This window comes from Micropterus dolomieu, linkage group LG21 (genome assembly GCF_021292245.1).
Source record: "Micropterus dolomieu isolate WLL.071019.BEF.003 ecotype Adirondacks linkage group LG21, ASM2129224v1, whole genome shotgun sequence".
NCBI classification, from domain to species: Eukaryota; Metazoa; Chordata; class Actinopteri; order Centrarchiformes; family Centrarchidae; genus Micropterus; species Micropterus dolomieu.
The window spans coordinates 5,395,136-5,414,991 of record NC_060170.1 but is presented as its reverse complement, the minus strand read 5'-3'; the positions used below and the strand labels follow the sequence as shown (position 1 = coordinate 5,414,991).

At 44.2% G+C, this 19,856-nt stretch overlaps 1 protein-coding gene across 3 annotated transcripts in view; it reads left to right on the top strand.

Moving 5' to 3' along the window:
* The first annotated feature begins 94 nt into the window (after positions 1-94).
* Positions 95-19,856, top strand: part of mtmr3 (myotubularin related protein 3) — a 27,162-nt gene continuing 7,400 nt past the window's right edge. The window contains exons 1-19 of one of the 3 annotated variants that reach the window (XM_046035922.1): positions 95-261; positions 2,287-2,362; positions 3,382-3,438; positions 4,655-4,744; positions 4,975-5,091; positions 8,510-8,592; positions 9,388-9,554; positions 10,299-10,395; positions 10,692-10,805; positions 11,659-11,849; positions 12,245-12,376; positions 12,543-12,654; positions 14,549-14,744; positions 14,977-15,162; positions 15,466-15,636; positions 16,199-16,344; positions 16,812-18,351; positions 18,517-18,627; positions 18,772-18,860. In XM_046035922.1, coding sequence (XP_045891878.1) covers positions 3,436-3,438; positions 4,655-4,744; positions 4,975-5,091; positions 8,510-8,592; positions 9,388-9,554; positions 10,299-10,395; positions 10,692-10,805; positions 11,659-11,849; positions 12,245-12,376; positions 12,543-12,654; positions 14,549-14,744; positions 14,977-15,162; positions 15,466-15,636; positions 16,199-16,344; positions 16,812-18,351; positions 18,517-18,627; positions 18,772-18,860 — 3,545 coding nt within the window. In that variant the 5' untranslated portion in view covers positions 95-261; positions 2,287-2,362; positions 3,382-3,435. Of the gene's footprint in view, positions 262-1,158; positions 1,533-2,286; positions 2,363-3,381; positions 3,439-4,654; positions 4,745-4,974; positions 5,092-8,509; positions 8,593-9,387; positions 9,555-10,298; positions 10,396-10,691; positions 10,806-11,658; positions 11,850-12,244; positions 12,377-12,542; positions 12,655-14,548; positions 14,745-14,976; positions 15,163-15,465; positions 15,637-16,198; positions 16,345-16,811; positions 18,352-18,516; positions 18,628-18,771; positions 18,861-19,856 lie in introns of those variants that run through there. The other 2 variants (XM_046035923.1, XM_046035924.1) reach the window with 2 other exon arrangements.

Below are 19,856 nucleotides of genomic sequence, written 5' to 3'. Positions count from 1 at the left end.
CGTACCACATGGTGTGCGTGAGCCCCTCCTCCGCTCAGAGCACTGCTCTGACGCGATGACGTCACACGCTTACGTAGCTTGTTGGACTGGAGAATTCGCGGCGATGGCGACGACGGCTCGGTGCTGGAAAGGGACGCAGTGAAGCTGGCCTCGGCTCGGATATGACTAATGTTTATTTGATCGAGGTTTATTTGCTGCTCAGTAATTGCACGGGATTCGGATGAATCTTTGGCGTCTAACTTCTCATCATTCCTTTCACTGGTGAGTCCGCCGGTTGTGGTCGTTCCTCGGTGTGTTTTGACAGAGGCCTCCGTTTTGGGGTCCGCCCTCCATCTCATAACAACAAAAACAGTTGCAGGGAGCTGCGCTAGCTCAACCAGCTACTGCTAGCCAGGCGGCTAGCTTACTGGCTGGTCTATGTCACAGCTACTATGAAAATGCAACACCAACTACACACGGCTTAGTAACGTTAAATGTTAATGTCGGCTGCTTGCATTTCAAATACCCACTTTGGACTAAGCGTTAACTTGCTAGCATTATATCTTTATGGACGAGCTATTCTTGAATAAGTAACGTTAAACTATTGTCGTTAGCTGACGTTAGCTGCAGCTTAGCATACCCAAAGAGAAGGAATAGCGGCAGCAATGTTACCGCTAGCTAGTTATTTTGTCTTTGGACATGGGTTAGTTATCTATCTGACGAACCCGTTAGCATAGCTGACGTTAGCTGTTTCTCAGTTAACGTTGTTTTGTTAACGTTATGCTCCAGAGCGCTTGGATTGCTAGCACTCATTAAGATAACGATTCAGAAGTGTCTGGGTTTCGTTTTTGGATGACTGTAGCTTATTTTTAATTGCCAACGTTAACTTTCATTTGACTAGCTCTAAATAACATAAACACTTTGGCGTTAGTTAACGTTTTATTTGGGAAGTGATGCCATAACAATAACATTAACATAGCAGAAGACGCACAAGACTCAAAGTTAGTTAGCCGACGTGTATAACGTTACTTTTTTGAGACTTAATCCTTTTCAGTGTCGCTGAACGGTCAATATCGCTACTTGACCGTAAACGTAACTTAGTCAAGCTAACTGTAACGTTACTGTCAGTCATTGCACTTTAGCTCCTTTGTCAGTATTTCTTTTTTTAAACTCGCCAATATCACTTAGAAGATAGAGGCGTTTTGCTTGATATTGGTGCAGCCTGTGATGCATGGTAGCCTGTCACGGGATAGGAGTAACGTTAAAGCTCTAAGGGGCTTAGCCTTCCCTGTGTGACTCTAAACTACAGGACCAGACTGAGCCGTGGCCACGGGTCATGAGCCCGCTGTGGTAAACAGAGCCCTGTGTGCGCGGCAGATAGGCGTTATCAGGTAGCACCAGCAGTAAAAGTTGGACTCCTCGGTCAGCGAAGTAATGACCTGGCCTGGCTGCTTCACACCACTCTCGACGACCAGGCGTTGCTGAGGCCCTCCTCTGGTGCAGTGGGATTTTTGTCTTGTTTCTACCCTTAAGCATCTTAAGTTCCTGAGAAGGTGTGTTAAGGTCCAGCTCAGATCACGTTTCAGTCTGCAAGAGTGGCTGACCTTTACAACAATTTGTAGGCCTGTATACTGAGAGATCCCTAGCAGATAGTCTGTTTTGAAGAGTGGTGTTAGGCGATACCACTTTAAGGATAACCTACCTGTTTAACATTACCTGAACAAAAAATGGCATCTATTTGTGTTCTTGGGGGAATTCTTTTCAGCTGTTCCAACTGTACAGTGGGCAGAAGATCAATACCAGCCACCAGTCAAATGCTGTGAACTGTTTGGCTCTGCAAAGTATATGTGCTTGACCAGCCATTTGGGCAGGTAACCAACCGTTGTTGAGGGGTTTACCCACAAATAACATTTCTTTTTCACTAGTCCCTCCACCATGCCTTCCATTGGCTAGCTATAACCTGGAGACATTACAGTTTACAATTAATTTTATGTGTGAATTTAGTCTTCTTGTTTATTTCTGAAGGTGAACATGAGATGGCCAGTTCACGTGACTGAACCATGTCTATGTGCTGGCCAGGCTGTAGACGTAGTGCTTCAAGATCCAGTTGGCTTTTTTTCCATTCCAAAAATTGAGTTTAAGTGGTATCTCTGAGCTCACATGTAAGCCACTGTGACCACCAGTACAGCTATATTTGCAAGAGAATCATAAGAGCTTCTGTAGCTTGAATGTCTCTCTTTGCATAAGTTTGTACAAAAACCCGCATTTGCTCATAATTCAGGTGCACGTTTGTCTTCATTTCCACAGATTTCCATGTCTTACTTGTGAAAATTCCCAAACAGGATCACCAGGACTGCTCGTCTACCGTTACTGACTGTCTGTGGTAAGTTTAAAAGATGTGATGTTGTGACATTTTTAGCCATCTGCTGTTTCTTTAACTGTGGCCACCAGTTATTTGTCCCTCTTTACTACATTTGTTGCAACTGACTGAATACAAGCTTTACTGAAGGCCTAAATCTTGCTGTTGCTGGCCAGGCCTTCCCTTGTTGTGCCATTTCATGTTAAATTGATTTGCTATTGAACGTTTTGAACATGACTGCCCAACCACAGGCTCACGATCTCCCGGTGGATCATGGGCTACAGTCAGTTCATTGCCTAGACCCATCCCCTGAGAAAGCATTTGCCCATCCTGATGCTTGCGTTCAACATCTCAAATGCAATAGGCCAGCCTTCAAAATACAGCCACTCCCTGCAAAATTTGTCTTATGAGCTTCATCCAGTGTAGATGCAGTGATCTGGTAGATGAGACTCAATGTTTCGGGGCGAGCTGGTAAGGGATTTGATAAAAAAAAAACACACAACAACAACACTGGAATTATATTGTTTACATGAAAACCATGTTGTTTTTTTTTAAAGTATGTTTGGTGGCATTTGGTGCCTTTATTTGGACAGTCGAGTGAGAGAGAGAGAGATGGGAAAGGACATGCAACAAATGTCCCTGCCTACAATTTATCCAGGGATACTGCAGCTTGTGGTCAGCTTGTAGGACACAATCCATCTACCAGAACAGTGAAGTTTCATAACAAACTGTCCAAGAATATCCATTAACCAGTTAGTTGCCTTACGAGATAAACCTGCCAGATAAAATCCTTAATATGGATGGCCTCCCAAAATAAGTTGTGTGGCAAAAAAACGCAGTTTAATTGTCAGAAAAGCATATATAGTATTTTGATCATGAATTCATTTTCTAAAATGTTGCTCCATATTTTTTAATGATCCCGGTGGTACTGGCTGCGCAATGGCTCACAAAAGGTTTGGGCAACACAAGCTAAAAATGTAATCAGACGAGAAATTTACTTTTGTCAGAATTACTTTTCAATTTTCTGTGTCATTCTTCTACAGACTGGTCCAGGCCGGACTTCCTTGTTGGGTGACCCACACTCCTTCACAGGGGCCATGGTAAAGTACCTTCAGTTCATGCATGCTTTGCACAGTAACTGCTGTGTGTCCTTCGGCTTGGGTGCAGTCTGCAGAATCGGAAACTCTCCATTGATTTTCACTATCAATCAGCTGTTTATCAGGAAGTACTTACATCAGCTGCAGCAGTGTCAAAGGTCCTCCGAGGCTGCTGCCTAGTGAGAGCAGCTTTCAGTTTTCACTGCTGAAGTTTTTGTTGTATGGTTGCATCATGACCTAGCCGCAGGATTGGCTGCGACGCTTGTTGAACGGTGTGTGTATGTGGGAGTTTTTGTGCCCTTGGCATGCTGCGGTGTGGCAGCTGCCCCCTGGCTGGCCTCAGCACGCTGCTCCTCCAGCCATGGTGACTGTGTATCAGCTCGGCTCATGCTGAGCCAGCATCCCACATGATGTGCCGGCGCGGTCTTTTGTCTGCCATCTCTTTCAACCGACTTAATCTTTCTTTGAACAATATTCGGACTAAACTCTACTCCTGAAAAAACACAGCCCATAGATTCATGTCTGCATTCTCAGTACAAGGCTAGACCTTGTTATTGTTCTTATTTTTTTGCTCTTGAGTAAAAACCCCATGCCTTGCATTCACTACAGATAAGATCCTCCGTGAAATATGTTCATCTTGCATAAGATGCATAAGTCTTGTAAATAAATAATGTCTGTTTCTAACGCTGTATGTTACTGGCATCTGTTTTACCATGGCTTGTTGTTGTACAAGGGGCGATTATAGTAAATTACCCTGGGTTGCACATTACAGTCTGGGTGGGAAGGAGAAGACAGCCACACAAAGCAGCATAAATGCAGCACTGTCAGCTTGGTTTTAAATCAACTCCTCTGTCACAACAGGGGTTGTGACACTTGAGCCATTTCCAAGTAATGTGAAAACCAATCAGATGGTACTGTGGCTGGGAAATTGAGGCAAAGTGAAGTAACACTATTTCCCCCCCAAAAATAAGATGGTCTTAATCTAGGCATTTAACTCCCCAAACAATTCTTGCAGAGCAGTTTAGTGGTCAAATCAGTGCAATGCATGTGTCAGTGTACATGAGTGTGTGTGACAGGAGCTGGGTGATGAATAAGGACAGCCTTCACTGGACAAACATTTTAAAAGCCTTATTAAAACTAAAGAAAAATACTTTACTGAAAGAAGGGTGTTGTTGATTGACATTCAGTAAAACGTTAACAGGTCAATGTTTTCTTGCAGGAGGAGGAGGGGCAGCAGAGCTTGGAGTGTATCCAGGCCAACCAGATCTTCCCCAAGAAGTCCCCAGTTCTGGAGGAGGAAAACATGCAGGTGAGGAACCTGCTTCCTGCTTTGGAAAAAGGGTTAATACTTTAAATGTTAGATTTACCTCCAACAGTGAACCATTTAATTTAGCCCGACTGATACAAGTTGCAAAATGGTCATGATGACCATATCTAGAGAACAATCAATCACAGTATCACAGTCCTGTGCATTATCATTGTCACTGGTGATCTGTATCTTCTGTTTGTTTGAAATGTTTTACCTCCTGCTGTTGCTAGGTGCCCTTTCCTGAGCTGCACGGGGAGTTCACAGAGTATGTGGGAAGAGCAGAGGATGCCATCATCGCAACGTCCAACTACCGCCTACACATCAAGTTCAAAGAGTCTGTTGTCAATGTAAGTGTCTTTGAAAAAGATGAGCTTCAAGGTCAGATACGATTGGAGAATGTCTTTCACACTGCTCAGAATAACAGAATTCATAATAATGAACTAGGTTGTTTCGACTGTGTGTGTGTGTGTGTGTGTGTGTGTGTGTGTGTTAATGTTTTGTGAGTGGACAGAGTTGGGGCCCTTGTGTCAGCGTTGTGGTGACCAGGCCTTTCAGAGTTGATCTGCACTGGCAGCAGTGCCGCGTGACTCTTCATCACCTCTGTTTCTACGCTCGCTGGCCCGCTCAGCTTTCTCTCTGCACTTGCCGTTGCCTTGGTTGCAGTGGTTCCAGAGGGGATGCATAACAGCCGCACCCTATCTGTCTCTTTTCACCACGATGAGATAGAGAGAATAGCTTTTTTACCCAAGTGTGGTCACTTTCTAAAGATGTTCACTGCACTGTCGTTTCTTATTTTAGACAGAGAGAGTTTTTTATACGACTAGGCTGGCTCCATTGAATTAAAAAAAAAGTATGACTTATTACAACTTAGAGTCACACCACAAATGAGCATATATACATGCGTATGAATACACTTGTACTGTATTTTCTATATTGTATACTCTAGGGTAGGGATGCAACGATTACAGATTTTGTTGGAATAATCACGGTTTCATGATTATTATGCATTAATTAATTTCACAACACTAGTAATGACTTAAGTTGATTTTTAATATTTAATTACATTAACTATTACATTTCTATAATATATAAGAATTATTAATATATAAGATTAATCTTAACTTTATTTATCCCCCAGGGGAAATTGATATTAATGAGGGTAATAAACTGAACTGTTACTGTTTAGTGAAAACGAATGAAAGAAATTGCGACATCTCTCATGCATATATTAATAACTGAAATGCAGTTATTGTTATAGTCCTGGAGGTCTATAAGTTCCTGATGTTATGTTGGTGTTTTACACCTGGCAACATTTTCTCAACACAGACAGGAGGAGGCAACAGGATGTAACGTTAAATGTTCAGTGACTGAAGGTCTTGAAAGGACTACGTTCTGTCTCTCATAAAGTTGCAACAGTTTTGTTTCGTCCAACCGAAATACTCGGTGTAGCGGAGGCTTTAGGATTAATTAATCGTGACGTTTTAACCTGCGGTTAATAGTGGCATCCGGTAATCGCTGCATCCCTACTCTAGGGTTTTGTTATGATAAGTGTACATTCTCGGGCAGTCTATTCACATACAATTTATTTTATGTTTTTTTTTTTTTATTTCACAAAAAATATTTACCATAATTTGACCAAGAAATGTCACTTAATATCAGGTGATATTCTAAATATATTTTATGGTCAAAAAATCCCATGGAAAGGCTAAAACAAATACTGAATTGATCCTAATAAGTATTGTCCTGTTCAAAAGCTATTAAAACACACCAGGGAGAATCACAGTTGACCTTCCTTCATTTACATAAAGTGTTGTTTATTTGCAGTCAGTCCCACATACACTGCCTGCTGCTGTAAATGCACAATAGTGCACTAAGTCTGCGGCTCAAAAACTAATGTCCCCATCTGTTTTAGGAAAATATTCTGAGTATCTAACCTCTATAGTTTTGATGTATTGATTGAAATGTGTATAATATCAAAACTATCATTAACCAACATTTGCCATTCAATGTCTGGGCAGATTTGTAACCGTATTTATTTAATATTTGATCGTGTAGTTTAAATCACAATTTAGACTATTTTATTTCAGCCAAGTTCTTGTACGAAGGCAAGGTATGGAAAACTGTGATTTTCTGTATATGTATCAATACTCTAGTACTAATACGGAAATGGACAGTGAAAAGATTCAAACGATGCTAAGCCCTACGGATAGGTGCAGTATTTCAGGCCATTCCCTATTTGGATGTTATTTAGCCTCAGTGACTTTGAATTGGAAAGCCCAACAGTACAGTAATAGTGGTACCAAAGCTCAAATATTGGCATTGACTCAAGTCTAACTAATCCATATAATCATATGTCATTGTTTAGTTAATCAGACCGTCATATGTATAGGATTTATTCAGTGGTTCTGATGGTTGCATCCGAGTATTTCCTGTTTCTACTGGCTGCCTGTCACGTGTTTCCTGGGATAATTGGACCTAAGTGAGCCACCTCTCAGCCAACGTTCTCTTAACACATATTTGGATGGGTTGCCGAGGCATCTGCATCACATGGAAGAGTTGTCAGAGTTCACAAATCAAGGGTGGGAGGTGCTGCGAGAGAGCGACAGGCTGTTAACAAGCAGCCTAGGAATTTTGATGGTGGCCTGATTAGGGATGTAGATTAGAGGGCAGGAATTAAGTTGTGGCAGCAGGATGCTTGATCGTCCGGAATGTGCTGCGATGGCGTCCTTACACAGACAGACAATAGTTCTGAATCGACATGCATCACTTTTATTATTGTTGTCTTTGTTTTGTTTTGGATAGAGTTGTTGTTGTGAGGTGTCAGTAAGTACCCAGCAGAGCTGCACGGCGTGGAGTGGTTGACTTGAGTGTATAATTTGTGTGTGCTTGTCTGTTAACCGGCTGGTGCCTAGAGGGTTAGAATCCTGCTTGTTCATTCTATTTAACACAAAATCCTGGATTAAAGTACACGTGATGATAAAATATGTGTGGGGAAATATGGATCCAATCTTTTAATGCAACTTTTACACCAACAAAATCTCCATCAGGCCATAACCCTGTCTTTGTACCCATGTTTTGCAAACTTGACCTGCTGATCACTGGCTGCCGATTGCGCATGACTCTGGACTGTGCATGGACAGCAGCTTGAGCTACACCTTTTGTGAAAGCCCACTGTGCTTCTGAAAAATGCTCTTTACTAATTAATGGAGCTTAGGCGAAAGCAGCAATACTGTAGGTATTTCCCTGCAGCATTCAAAGTATGCTCTTAAGTCATAAGCTCATGGCAGTTCTGTACTTTGGATGGTATTTGCCTATAAAAGATAAGACTGTAGCTCTAGGCCAAAAGGGAAATGCCAACACAAGCTCTTCACAATCTAGTATTGAGTGTTATTGTGCTCCCATACCCAAAGTTAAGAAGATTATGTATATTTACAGGGCTCAGGGAGATGTGATGTGATGTGAAACAATAATGGAAATACACCTCGACAAGTAATCTGTGTGACTTTAGCACCATGTGACTGAATTGTGGTTACATATTATAATTAAACATGTGATGTTGCAGCACATGTGGCTGATTCTTGGCATGAAAGTGTTTCACTGTGTTGACCCCCGCTAATTTGCTAAATGGATTGTCAGTTGCAGTCTACCACAGGAATTGTACTGACTGCATGTGTTTGGTTGGTACATCTATGAAATACTCTTTGCAAGATTCAATCAAAGTTTGACTTGGTGTAGAGTTGATGTTCTCTCTCTTTTGCTCCGCAGGTTCCTCTTCAGCTCATAGAGAGCGCAGAATGTCGGGACATGTTCCAGCTTCACGTCACCTGCAAGGACTGCAAAGTCGTCAGGTATGACCAGGGAGACACTCCTGCAACCTAACGGCATTCCTACTGTTAGCTCCTCTTTGTTAATGTTTAGGGAACTTGATTTAGAATCATGTTTCTTCCATACTGATATGTAGAAAAACATTCTGTTGCCGTTGAGGCCACAGAAAACATCTAAGAACAAAAAATGCCAGTTTTTCTCACTCAAGTCCAGGCACAGATTGTATAGGCGTTACAGTTAGCAAAAACAATCCTCCAAATGTTCATGTTTAATAGACTTTCACATTTCAACACTCCACTTCACAGAAGTCACTTTCTGTCAACACTAATTGGAGTAGACTAATGACTCACGCATCAAAGGTGACGCTCAGGCGAGAGCAGTGTTCTCTACGTGGACCTGTTTATTGCTGCCTACCATTTCAAAACCCAGCGTCTGAACCAGGAAATAAAGATAATAAGATTTTAGTAAGTAAAGAAACAGCATAGGAACAATCAACAGCAATTCGTGACATTGTAAGAACTGATGACAAAACCACATCCATTATTAACACCTATTTATCCATAAAATTCATGATATTACGTTTCCTGGAACTGGATGCTTGACGTGATTATAATATCAGAATTCCTGTACAGCAACCATTTAGAGAGCTCTGCACAGGTGAGGAAATCATTTGAGCTTCCCTCAAATGAATAACTTGATTCTAAATTATCTGCATTGTAGAAATCAGGATAAAAATGTTTGAGTACAAGCCTTTGCCCCTTAATAATATTTTGTAGCATGTTGAAGCTGTAACTTTACCTTTTGCGTTTGATCCCCAGGTGTCAGTTCTCCACCTTTGAGCAGTGTCAGGAGTGGCTGAAACGCCTGAACGTGGTAGTGCGCCCTCCCTCTCGCCTGGAGGACCTTTTCTCCTTTGCCTTCCACGCCTGGTGCATGGATGTGTACGCCGGTGAGAAGGAGCAGCATGGCGAGCTGTGCAGACCAGGTACCCTACTGTCTCTCACATGTCTAGGGCCCTATGATTTCTGCAATGTTGAAAACACGTATGGAATTGCTGGGTTTTTCACAGCATTATATGTGTTTTTTCACAGCACTTAAGCCAAACAAACAAAAACCTATACTACTATGTTTTGGTGTAATTTATGGGCATGCTGCTCTCTGCATCTCTGTGCTGGCGTTTCACAGAGGGCGGGGCTTAATGCCTCCTCCACACACACGCCATCATATCGAAGACAGTGCTCGCTAGCAAGAGCTCATTACTTCAACAAACTGCAAGTGCAAGCACATCGACAGATGCAAGTCACATGCTCATTTCGGACTTTGTGGCTGTATGGGTGGAGTCAGATATTTTGTTGACAAAAATGAAAAATGCTACTTCCAGTGAGAGCTGTGAGAGTTGCCTCCATCAAACCTACTTATTACCGTGTGTTTGAGCAGCATATGGAGGCTGTCAGTAGTCAAGTAATAGCCTGTTTAAAAGAGGATACTGCAGCAATACAGTTATTGTAAATTGTCCTCTTTTAAATAGTATTATAGCATTTTAATATCTTTCTGTTGCGATACATTTATAGTGAATTGTTCTAATGTATCCCATAACTGTATGGGATACATTAGAATATTTCTATATGCATATTTGCATGACATATCAAATTTCATACACGCCCTCACATAACCCCAGCAGAACCTCTGCTCCCTCTGGTCTTATCGGACATCTCTGCTCGCTCTGTAGGCGAACACGTGACCTCCTGGTTCAAGAACGAGGTGGAGAGGATGGGCTTTGACACTCAAAACGCCTGGAGGATATCTGACATCAACAGCAAGTTCAGGTAAAAGTGGCTTGCATTCAGGATATGTGCTGTCGTGTTGATTTCCGTCTCTCCCAGCTAGAAGATGGATCGGCCTTTTGCTTTCATTGGAGTACAGCACAAGTCAGTGTGTGTGTGTGTTAGACAGTGGGTGGTTGTGTTATTGTACTCTGCTGGCGCTGCGCCCTGGGCAGAGGAGAGTTTAGCCCAGGATTAGGTGTCTGTAGACAGAGACTTTTGTTGAGCCATCACAGCCCTTCGGTGCCCCCTCCACCCCCTGTTAAACTCTTGCTCTCTCTGCCCCTTTGCTCTGCCAGGCTTTGCCCCAGCTATCCTCAGCAGCTCCTGGTGCCAGCCTGGATCACTGACAAGGAGCTGGAAAACGTGGCAGCCTTCCGCTCCTGGAAGAGGTTTCCTGCTGTGGTTTATAGGTTGGTGGGGTTTTTTTACCGCCACATAGCAATAAAAAGCTGTCTTATGTGCTTTTTTTGTTTGGGAAAGGAATAAATCAAATAAATCATCTTCAGATAATGTATTCAAACCTCTGTGTCAGTGCCCCTGCAGATAGAGTTTACTTTGGCTTGGAAAACTGCAACATCTAGCTAATTACTAATGGATATTTCTTTCCAGGCTACATTTCTCTATTTGCCTCTTTCAGAGTTTGTCAGCAAGGCCGAGACCACTGACTTAACCAATAACATACACTGCGTCACGGCTTCAGTGAATTGTGGTTGTTGTATTTAACAAACAGTGCTTTAGAGCCTTTGATCTTTGTTTTTGGAAAACTACCCCAACCAGTAATGGCAGCTTGTGTGCCAGTTTTGTGCGTCACAGCACATGAAATAAATATGAAACAAAAGTTTGCTTTGTTGGCTGTACAGCTGCTGAAGCCAGTGGTTCCCAACCTGTTTGGCTTTTGAAAATGAAAGGAAGTCTACTTTGACCCATCATAGATCAGATGAGTTGTGAGCAGTTCAACTAAAGAATCACATTTCATGTTTTTTAGAGCTGAAATGATTAGCCAATTATTAGTTAACAACCTTGATAATGATAAGCAAAACTTAAGTTTAAGTTTAGTATTATATGATAGTAAATGTTGTTTCTTATCAAAGACATAACCTACATCTCTGTATTAATATATTGTGCATACTGTAGCAGTGAATAGTATTTTTTTCCCCCTGTAAATAAGATTGGAGACCAGATGAAATAAACAGCCATAGTCTTTTCATAAGACGGCATGTTGCTCGGCTAACTTGTCTATGGTTGCCCCCCACCCCAACATAGGCACCAGACCACAGGGGCTGTCATTGCCCGCTGTGGCCAGCCAGAGGTCAGCTGGTGGGGCTGGAGGAACGCTGATGACGAGCACCTGGTCCAGTCCATCGCCAAGGCCTGCGCCGTGGACAGCACGTCCCGCAAACACCTGTCCAACGGCAGTTACACCAACGGCTCTGATCTACCTGATACCGACTTTGGTAAGAGGTCACACTCAGTCAGCTTCACTCACTGACATACTGTATACACCCACACACAAACGAACTTCTAGCTAAACACACAAACGAACTTCTAGCTAAACACGCACATACCTCCACACTGTTTTTATTTCCACGCTGAGGTGTTGCTGTCTGCGTGAATAGCAGCCACTGTTGTGCAATCCGACCTGATAGGGCTTGTCTGAAGCAGGTCACAGTAACGTCTTACGTCAGACTGATTCTGATGGATGGGTCTGGATGAAACACGTTTACGTCTTGATGGTTGTGTTTGGACGTTTTGATCGTGCTAATATTCTCAACCATACCGCCCACTCCTGATTTCACACAGCCTGAGTTGTTCTGAGAGAAATCTTTGCTGTGTTTTGTGTCTGTATCAGAATCCTCCATGACTAACAGCTCAGAGGTGGAGACGTTGGCCATCCAGCCCCACAAGTTACTGATCCTGGACGCCAGGTCCTATGCTGCTGCCGTAGCTAACAGGGCCAAGGGGGGAGGCTGTGAATGTCCAGGTAGGTCTTCTCAGCTCCGTCTCTGGTTACAATCAGAAGTAGGTCAGTGTGTGCTGTGGATTTAGAAGCTCAGTTAACCGCAGATGTGACTCTTCTGCGTGCTAAGATTAAAACCTCCACCAGTTTTTGTTGTGTTGTGTGTTTCATTGTTTTCCTCCTGTTCCAGAGTACTATCCCAACTGTGAGGTGGTGTTTATGGGCATGGCCAACATCCACTCCATCCGCAAGAGTTTCCAGTCTCTGCGTTTCCTCTGCACTCAGATGCCTGATCCAGCCAAGTAGGGTCTTTTTATGCCTCCAGCAGTCACTCTGATTTTCTCTGCAGGCTAAAACTTTTAAACCCAAAGCTCTCAAGCTTTGCCGTAGTAACTGTAGGTAACTAGTAATCACAGCTGTGTTTTGGCCTTGGCTATACATCTGTGCCTGATTTAGAAAGCCTGGCCCAACCCCAAGTGGAGGATCTCTTTCCATCTGCGCGACCAGACTCAATGCTACAATGATGTGTAATTGAGTCACGTTTACTTAAGAGAACGTAGTTGAAAGTGGTTAGAGGATGAAATCAGAAGACAAAAACAGACTCCAGAAAATCCTCCTAACTCTAGACCTGAGTTCATCATGTTTAGTAGGGTCATTGTGTCAGCTCACAAAGCTTGGTTGCTGATATACTTAACTTGTACTTCAAAATTGGAAGGTCATAAATCTGTCACAGGCTTGTCTGTCTCTGTCACAGATGCTCCAGGTTTATAGACGAAACAAAAGACACATAGTGTTAGAATAATAACACAGATAAGATAAGACAAGTGAAACATCTACTCATAATTGAAGTAGGTCAAGGTATATGCATGTCTCCCACTGGTCATGTAATCTTTTGAAATATTACATAACCAGTATCTAAACAGACTATGTCAGGGGTCGGCAAATAAGTCTGGCATCGGGCCAAATGTTTTTTTAAGACAATATATATGGCGGGCCATTGACAAAGTCAAATTATTTCAAATCATGTGCACGTTTAGCTCAGTCGGTACTGTGTGGGACTCCCGTTAAGTAGGTTGTAAGATCGATTCCAACTTACTGCAGGAATTTTTTTCTCCCTTGTTAAACAAATTGAATAAAAGGACAACTTTGCGCATGCTCACAATAAAGCATGTGCTGCAGTGTGTGGGCGCGTCCCGGCGTTTGATCCGCATTCATAAACCTATGGACGCTTATTTTCCTTTCCCTGAGGAAATTCAGGGGAATCCGATGACACGTTAACTGACGGCTTTTTCAGAGGTGTGTCAAGCAAGCCAGAGACTCTTTTGAATGTCCTTCAGAACTCTTCAAAGTAAAAGATCTTAATAAACTCGACATGAAGCATTGCTGCAAAAGATGTTCTCGCGCTTTTATTTTGGAGGCACAGTCACTTCAGAGGAAGTGATTGTGTGAGTAACTGTAGCTGTCATGACTGAGATCTATTTCAGCACCAGCCGTTATCAATTTATTTACTTTTTATTATTCTGCTATCAAAGCAATCTGGCCACGGGCCAGATATTATTGCTGGCGGGCCGGTTCTGGCCAAACACCTGGGGTCAAACACTAGGGGGCAGAAACATCCAAACAACACAGCTGCCATGATATCACTGCTGTTTAACGTTGTTTTTGTTTATATACAGCAGATAGAGAGGTCAGTCATTTGGAGTCGTGCTCCGACAAGTGCCAGTCTAATATACCTAGAGTCAATATAAATGCTATTTTTGTTCTGTAACTGCTGGATGTGTAAATTAGCAACTGTTTGCTAACAAGTTCACCATATCAACTTAAAAGGTGATAATAATGTCAAGGGTGTCTTCACAACTAGTTTCCACAGCCCCCAAGTCACCAAGAAATTGCTTAAAAGAACAAATATCCTTAGATATGCATTGTGTTAATACAGGTCAAGCAATCTTGGAAAAATTCACTTCTTTCTTGTTAATCCATTGATCGTTTTTTAGATGAAAAATGTTTAGCAGTAGAAAGGTTTTACATCATGGTGGTGCTTTTAGCTGTGTAAAGTCATAGACAGGATTACAAACTAGCTGAGGCTCTATATACTGTGTTATGTGACATTGGTCTATGCTATGTACTTAAGCTTATAAAACATGAGGCATATGAGGTCCTCTGATCTGTTTGCTCTGGTGCTGTCTGTGCCTGCAGCTGGCTTTCTGCACTGGAGAGCACCAAGTGGCTGCAGCACCTGTCCCTGCTGCTGAAGGCGGCGCTGCTGGTGGTCAACGCTGTGGACCGAGACCACAGACCCGTCCTGGTGCACTGCTCCGACGGCTGGGACCGCACACCTCAGATTGTTGCTTTATCTAAGCTGCTGCTGGACCCGTACTACCGCACTATTGAGGTAAAGATGAAGACTCTTGGTTTGTTAGCATTATATAAGTTTTATTTTTGAATTAACTCTCCCAACATTGACTGATGTAAGAGTTGTGATATTTAGTGCAGGAAGGATAAAAATGGGTTTGCACAAAAACTTTTTTGTACACTTGACATTTTTAGTTTAGTGGGCTAAAAGTTTCTTGCCATTGTGAAGCAACATTTTATTGCATCCAAGATGTTGTGACGTCTTCGTGCAGGGCTTCCAGGTTCTGGTGGAGACCGATTGGCTGGACTTTGGCCATAAGTTTGCTGACCGCTGCGGCCACGGAGAAAACTCTGAGGACTTGAACGAGCGCTGCCCCGTCTTCCTGCAGTGGCTTGACTGTGTTCACCAGCTGCAGAGGCAGTTCCCATGCTCCTTTGAGTTTAATGAAGCCTTCCTGGTGCGTACAAGTTTGGTGGTTGAAGTTGAACACAACTATTGCAAAGTCTGATTTTGCGCAGACCCTTAGATTAGACCTTTCAGAATATCAGTCATATCAGTTTCTGATTGTGAGCCAATGATATGATGATGCCGTTAGACTAGAGTTTTGTTCATGTTGGTTTTTTTTAAACTGATGGTTGTTTTATCTTGACGTATCTTTCTGTTTTACGAGGAATTTCGTGTCATCTTTGCTCTTATTATCATACCTGAGATGTATAGATGTTTTTCCTCTACGTGTGTGCGTGTGTGTGTGCGCCTGCAGGTAAAACTGGTTCAGCACACCTACTCCTGTCTGTTCGGCACCTTTCTGTGCAACAGCGGCAAGGAGAGGGAGGACCGCCACGTTCGGGAGAGGACCTGCTCAGTCTGGTCACTGCTGAGACCGGCCAACCGCACACTGAGGAACATGCTGTACTCTTCACACTCCGAGACTGTACGTCCATAAGTGTTTAGTCTTTTAGTTTGTTGTCGTGGGTTTCCATTTAACCAGATGAAACTTTAAAATAATTAACCGAACAAAATACATTCTCAAGCATGTTCAGAAAGGTCTTTACAAACAGCACAGCCGATTGACACACAGCAGGGAAAATGATAAAAAGAAGTTAAAGAAAATGTGTCTGCAGTTTCAGAAAGCATCTTCAAATGCATTATGGGAAGGATGAGCCCCAAAGCTACGCATTTCATCATGTCTTTTAAATTTATTGCTAATTGTTGTGGTCTTTGGAGTATTTTTTTCTGTTGCATTGCTATGCTTACTGTTGTTTTTGCATTCCTGTGTGTGTGTGCCTTGCATGGCCATAAACATTGTGCACTTACCACGAGGAGGAAATAATTAGCATTCAAATTTTACTCAAATGCCCATATAAGTGTTTTATCTAATTTTTCCTCTTTTCACACTTTAGATTTACTTCCAAATTATTTTGCTGCTTTTATTTCTCATGTTTCCCTCTGTCTTCTGATTACACCCTGAGTTAAGTTTGCAGCTATGGTTGCAGGTTCTCCACCCAGTATGTCACGTACGCAACCTGATGCTGTGGACGGCGGTCTACCTGCCCAGCTCCTCCCCCACTACCCCATCCGATGACTCCTGCGCCCCCTATCCTGTGCCCGGTGGCAACCCCGAGGACACGCCCCTGGCCAGGTGAGCCTGGCGTGCTGGCACCTGACACCCCCCCTTCTTCCTCCCTCATCATGTAAGATAAACAAAGGTCGAGGACTCCCACAGCCAGAGGGGCCCGGCTTTTCAACTCCAATGCTTAGATACTTTGCTCTGCTTGGGCCCTCAATGTCACAGATACTGTTTTATGCTCCGCTGATCTCCTCATACCATCAACGAAGATCAACAAGAAGTTGTTTGATTTTATGCTGATATAGTTTATGACAGCTCTAAGTTAAAGAGACCAAGTCTGAATGCTTCTCTATCATTATGTTTGTGCTGCATTTGTGTTGTTTTGATGAGGCTGACATGATTGATTTGTTAACTAAATATTTATAAACACTTATGTGTGCAGTTACAGATTGAATCATAGGGTGTCAAACACACTGAGCCATTGTTTTGTAATGAGATGCTGTTTCCTGTGCGTAATTCTTCTCTTGTTTACTCTTCAGACATACGAAGACTCGCTCCTTCGACAACTTGCCTAGTGCATGTGAGCTAGGAAGCTCGCTTCCTCCTAACCGCCGCTCCAGTGACCCGAGCCTCAATGAGAAGTGGCAGGATCACCGGCGCTCTCTAGAGCTTAACATGGCAGTGGGGCCCGAGGGAGGGGGAAACCAGGATCAGGAGGTGTGGCCTAACGGAGCGGGGCCTTACCCAGATGGAGTAGACTCAGAGCTGGACGACAGCCCGCAGTCCCGAGGCTCACATGGTGAGCTCGGACAAGGAGCCTCTGAAAGCCTAGCAGCAACAGGAGAGGAAGCAGAGGAGGCGGCGCTCTCTGTGGCGGTGGGCGTGGCCGAGGGCCAGATGGAGAACATCCTTCAGGAAGCCACTAAGGAGGAGGCGGGAGCAGATGGTCAGAGAGAGGGAAGTGCTGCTGTCACACATGTCATTAACACTGGTGACACAGAGGTGGCGAAAGAAACAAAAGTTGAAGAGGATGATCTGTGTGCTAAAGTCAACGGGACTGAGATGCAGAGAGAAGCATTTACTAATGGTCATCGACCAGAAAATGGCGTAATGGAGGCTGAGGAGGATGGTGAGTGTCCCCCTCTGCCCACACAGAAGGCAGGGGAGCTGGATCAACAAGCAGCTGAGGTAACTCAGACACCAGAGGATCTGGTGAAGCAGGATGCAGAGAACTCATCTGTACAAGAGGAGACTGCACATGGACCCATCGAGTCCGACTCCGGTGAGCCAGAGGAGTCTGCAGCCCACAGGACTATAATTAACGGCTTTGTGGACAGGCTACCTGAAGAGCTAGGTGTGAATGCGGAGACCTGCCCTGAGTCTGAGTCTGACCATGGTGTCTCAGAGCAGGTGGAGCAGGTGGATAAGAGAGGCTCCCTGATGGAAAGCTCCACAGAGACTTTAACTGAAGAAGCCTGCAGCAGGTTGGAGCTACCAGCACAGCTGCCTGTTTGTCCGAGTCGTCAGCCCTGCAGTGATGGCAGGAGTCAACTGCCCTGCTCCAGGAAAGAGAAAGGACCGGAGACAGGCGAGCATGGCTTTATTAGAACTTTAAACGGGGGCAGCAAGCGACCCTCTGTGAGTGCCTTCCAGTCTGTGAGCGCTGACCTCAGCAGGGACGGGCTTTGTAATGGCGACAGCACCGAGGGGGAGCCTTGCGGAGGACCTCACTGGGCCAAAGGCAACGGGGAGAGGGCCCCTCTGAGTCGGCAGGTGTCCCTAGCAAGCTGCAACTCCCTGATCCTCCATCCGCGGGGCAGCTGCTCCCAGCACCGCTGGTGCCACGCCCTGCTGAGCCGCGCCGCCATCAGCCCGGAGCAGCCGTCCCGCAGCCATCTGGACGACGACGGGCTGACGCTGCACACCGACGCCATCCAGCAGAGGCTGAGGCAGATCGAGGCGGGACACCAGATGGAGGTGGAGACTCTGAAGAAGCAGGTGCAGGAGCTGTGGAGCCGCCTGGAGAATCAGCAGCACGCCGGCTCCCACAGGATCAACGGAGACATGGGAGATGAACTGGTAAGATGCCCACAGGTTGAAGATCGATTTACCTGCCTGGCGGGCTGACCTGATTACTATCTGGATGTTAATTCTAAGTTATAACGTCGGCGCTGATGAACTTCTTCACATTTGCTGGTTAAAGAGAGCTTGATTCTGATTGTTTCTGTCTCTCCCTCTATGCAGACCTCAATGACAGACTCTGAGTACAACCTGGACCCCAACTGTTTGTCTCGCTGCAGCACAGAGCTCTTCTCTGAGGCCAGCTGGGAGCAGGTGGACAAGCAGGACACTGAGGTGAGCAGCCAGGCTAACCGGAAGCTAATTTTGGGGAAGGAAGGAACAAAACTCTGCACGCATGGCCTTCAGATCTCTTCAGAAATAGATAGTTGTTCAGCTCTGTAGTGCAGTAGTGAACTGAGATTAGTCTGTACATTACAGGTGACTCGCTGGTACCCAGACCATTTGGCAGCCCAGTGTTATGGCTGTGAGAGCAAGTTCTGGCTCGCCACCAGGAAGCATCACTGCAGGTAAGAGAGGCTTATCTAGCTGCAGAAGCGCAAACCTTCAGTCACTATCCCCGTCGTCAACCACTCCTGTCTGACCCGTTGAGACTCAGAGATATTTCCCCTGTTTAAGCTCACTCCTCCTCTCTTCAGTCTGAGTTTCTTGTATCCATACACGTTCAGACTGTATCTAGATTAAGCTGAGGCAGCTTTCAGTTCCCACTCAGGATTTTAACGAGTCTCAAATTCATCTTAAGTGACCATCCTCTCAAAATATATCATTTGTGTTTCTGCAGACCTGAGCTCAAAATCAGATAGTTGACTCATTTTGGCTTCCTACATGGAGTTGCTCATTTTTATCAATATGAATGTTCTGGTATTGCAATGCAGCCTTTCTGTTAAGAATTTGAAGTCTCTAGCCCAAGCCAACATAATGTTACTTTCTCAGACTTGCTCAGAAGACGCTTATACAACTGTTCTCACAAACTGAGCAGTGTTCTCTGTGACATGTAAACCGGAGGAGTGTTCCTCTAATTCATCATTGGTTTTACTGAATAGGGCTGGCATCTTACGCTGATGTGGTAACTGTTGGGCCAGATTGAACAACAATGTCAGGTCTACTTGGAAGTATCAGGATATCTTTTGGTTATTTGAGTATGTGGGACGAGAATTAACGTGGTGCATGTTCTCTCGCGTTCTATCAGATGGTGGTATTTCCTCTGGCGTTATCATACCACTGTCTGGCCTCTTACTTCCTTTTCTTTGTGGTGGGTTCAATCAAGTTAACCACTGAGTGGGCAAAACATCTAGAATTAAGAGTGTAGCATTGCAGCCATTTTACAATTGTAGTTTCTATCACTTTAGAAGAAAATGTAACACATCTGCAGCAGGATGTGTTTTAGTCTGTTAAGTGTTCTCCACTGCTAAGGCAGTTCTTATCCATTGTCTGCCCCTCTCCTCTACAGTGGCAGGGAGCCTGTCCAGGAGGTCTGGTGAGATCCGGCTCCCCTGTCTCCCCTG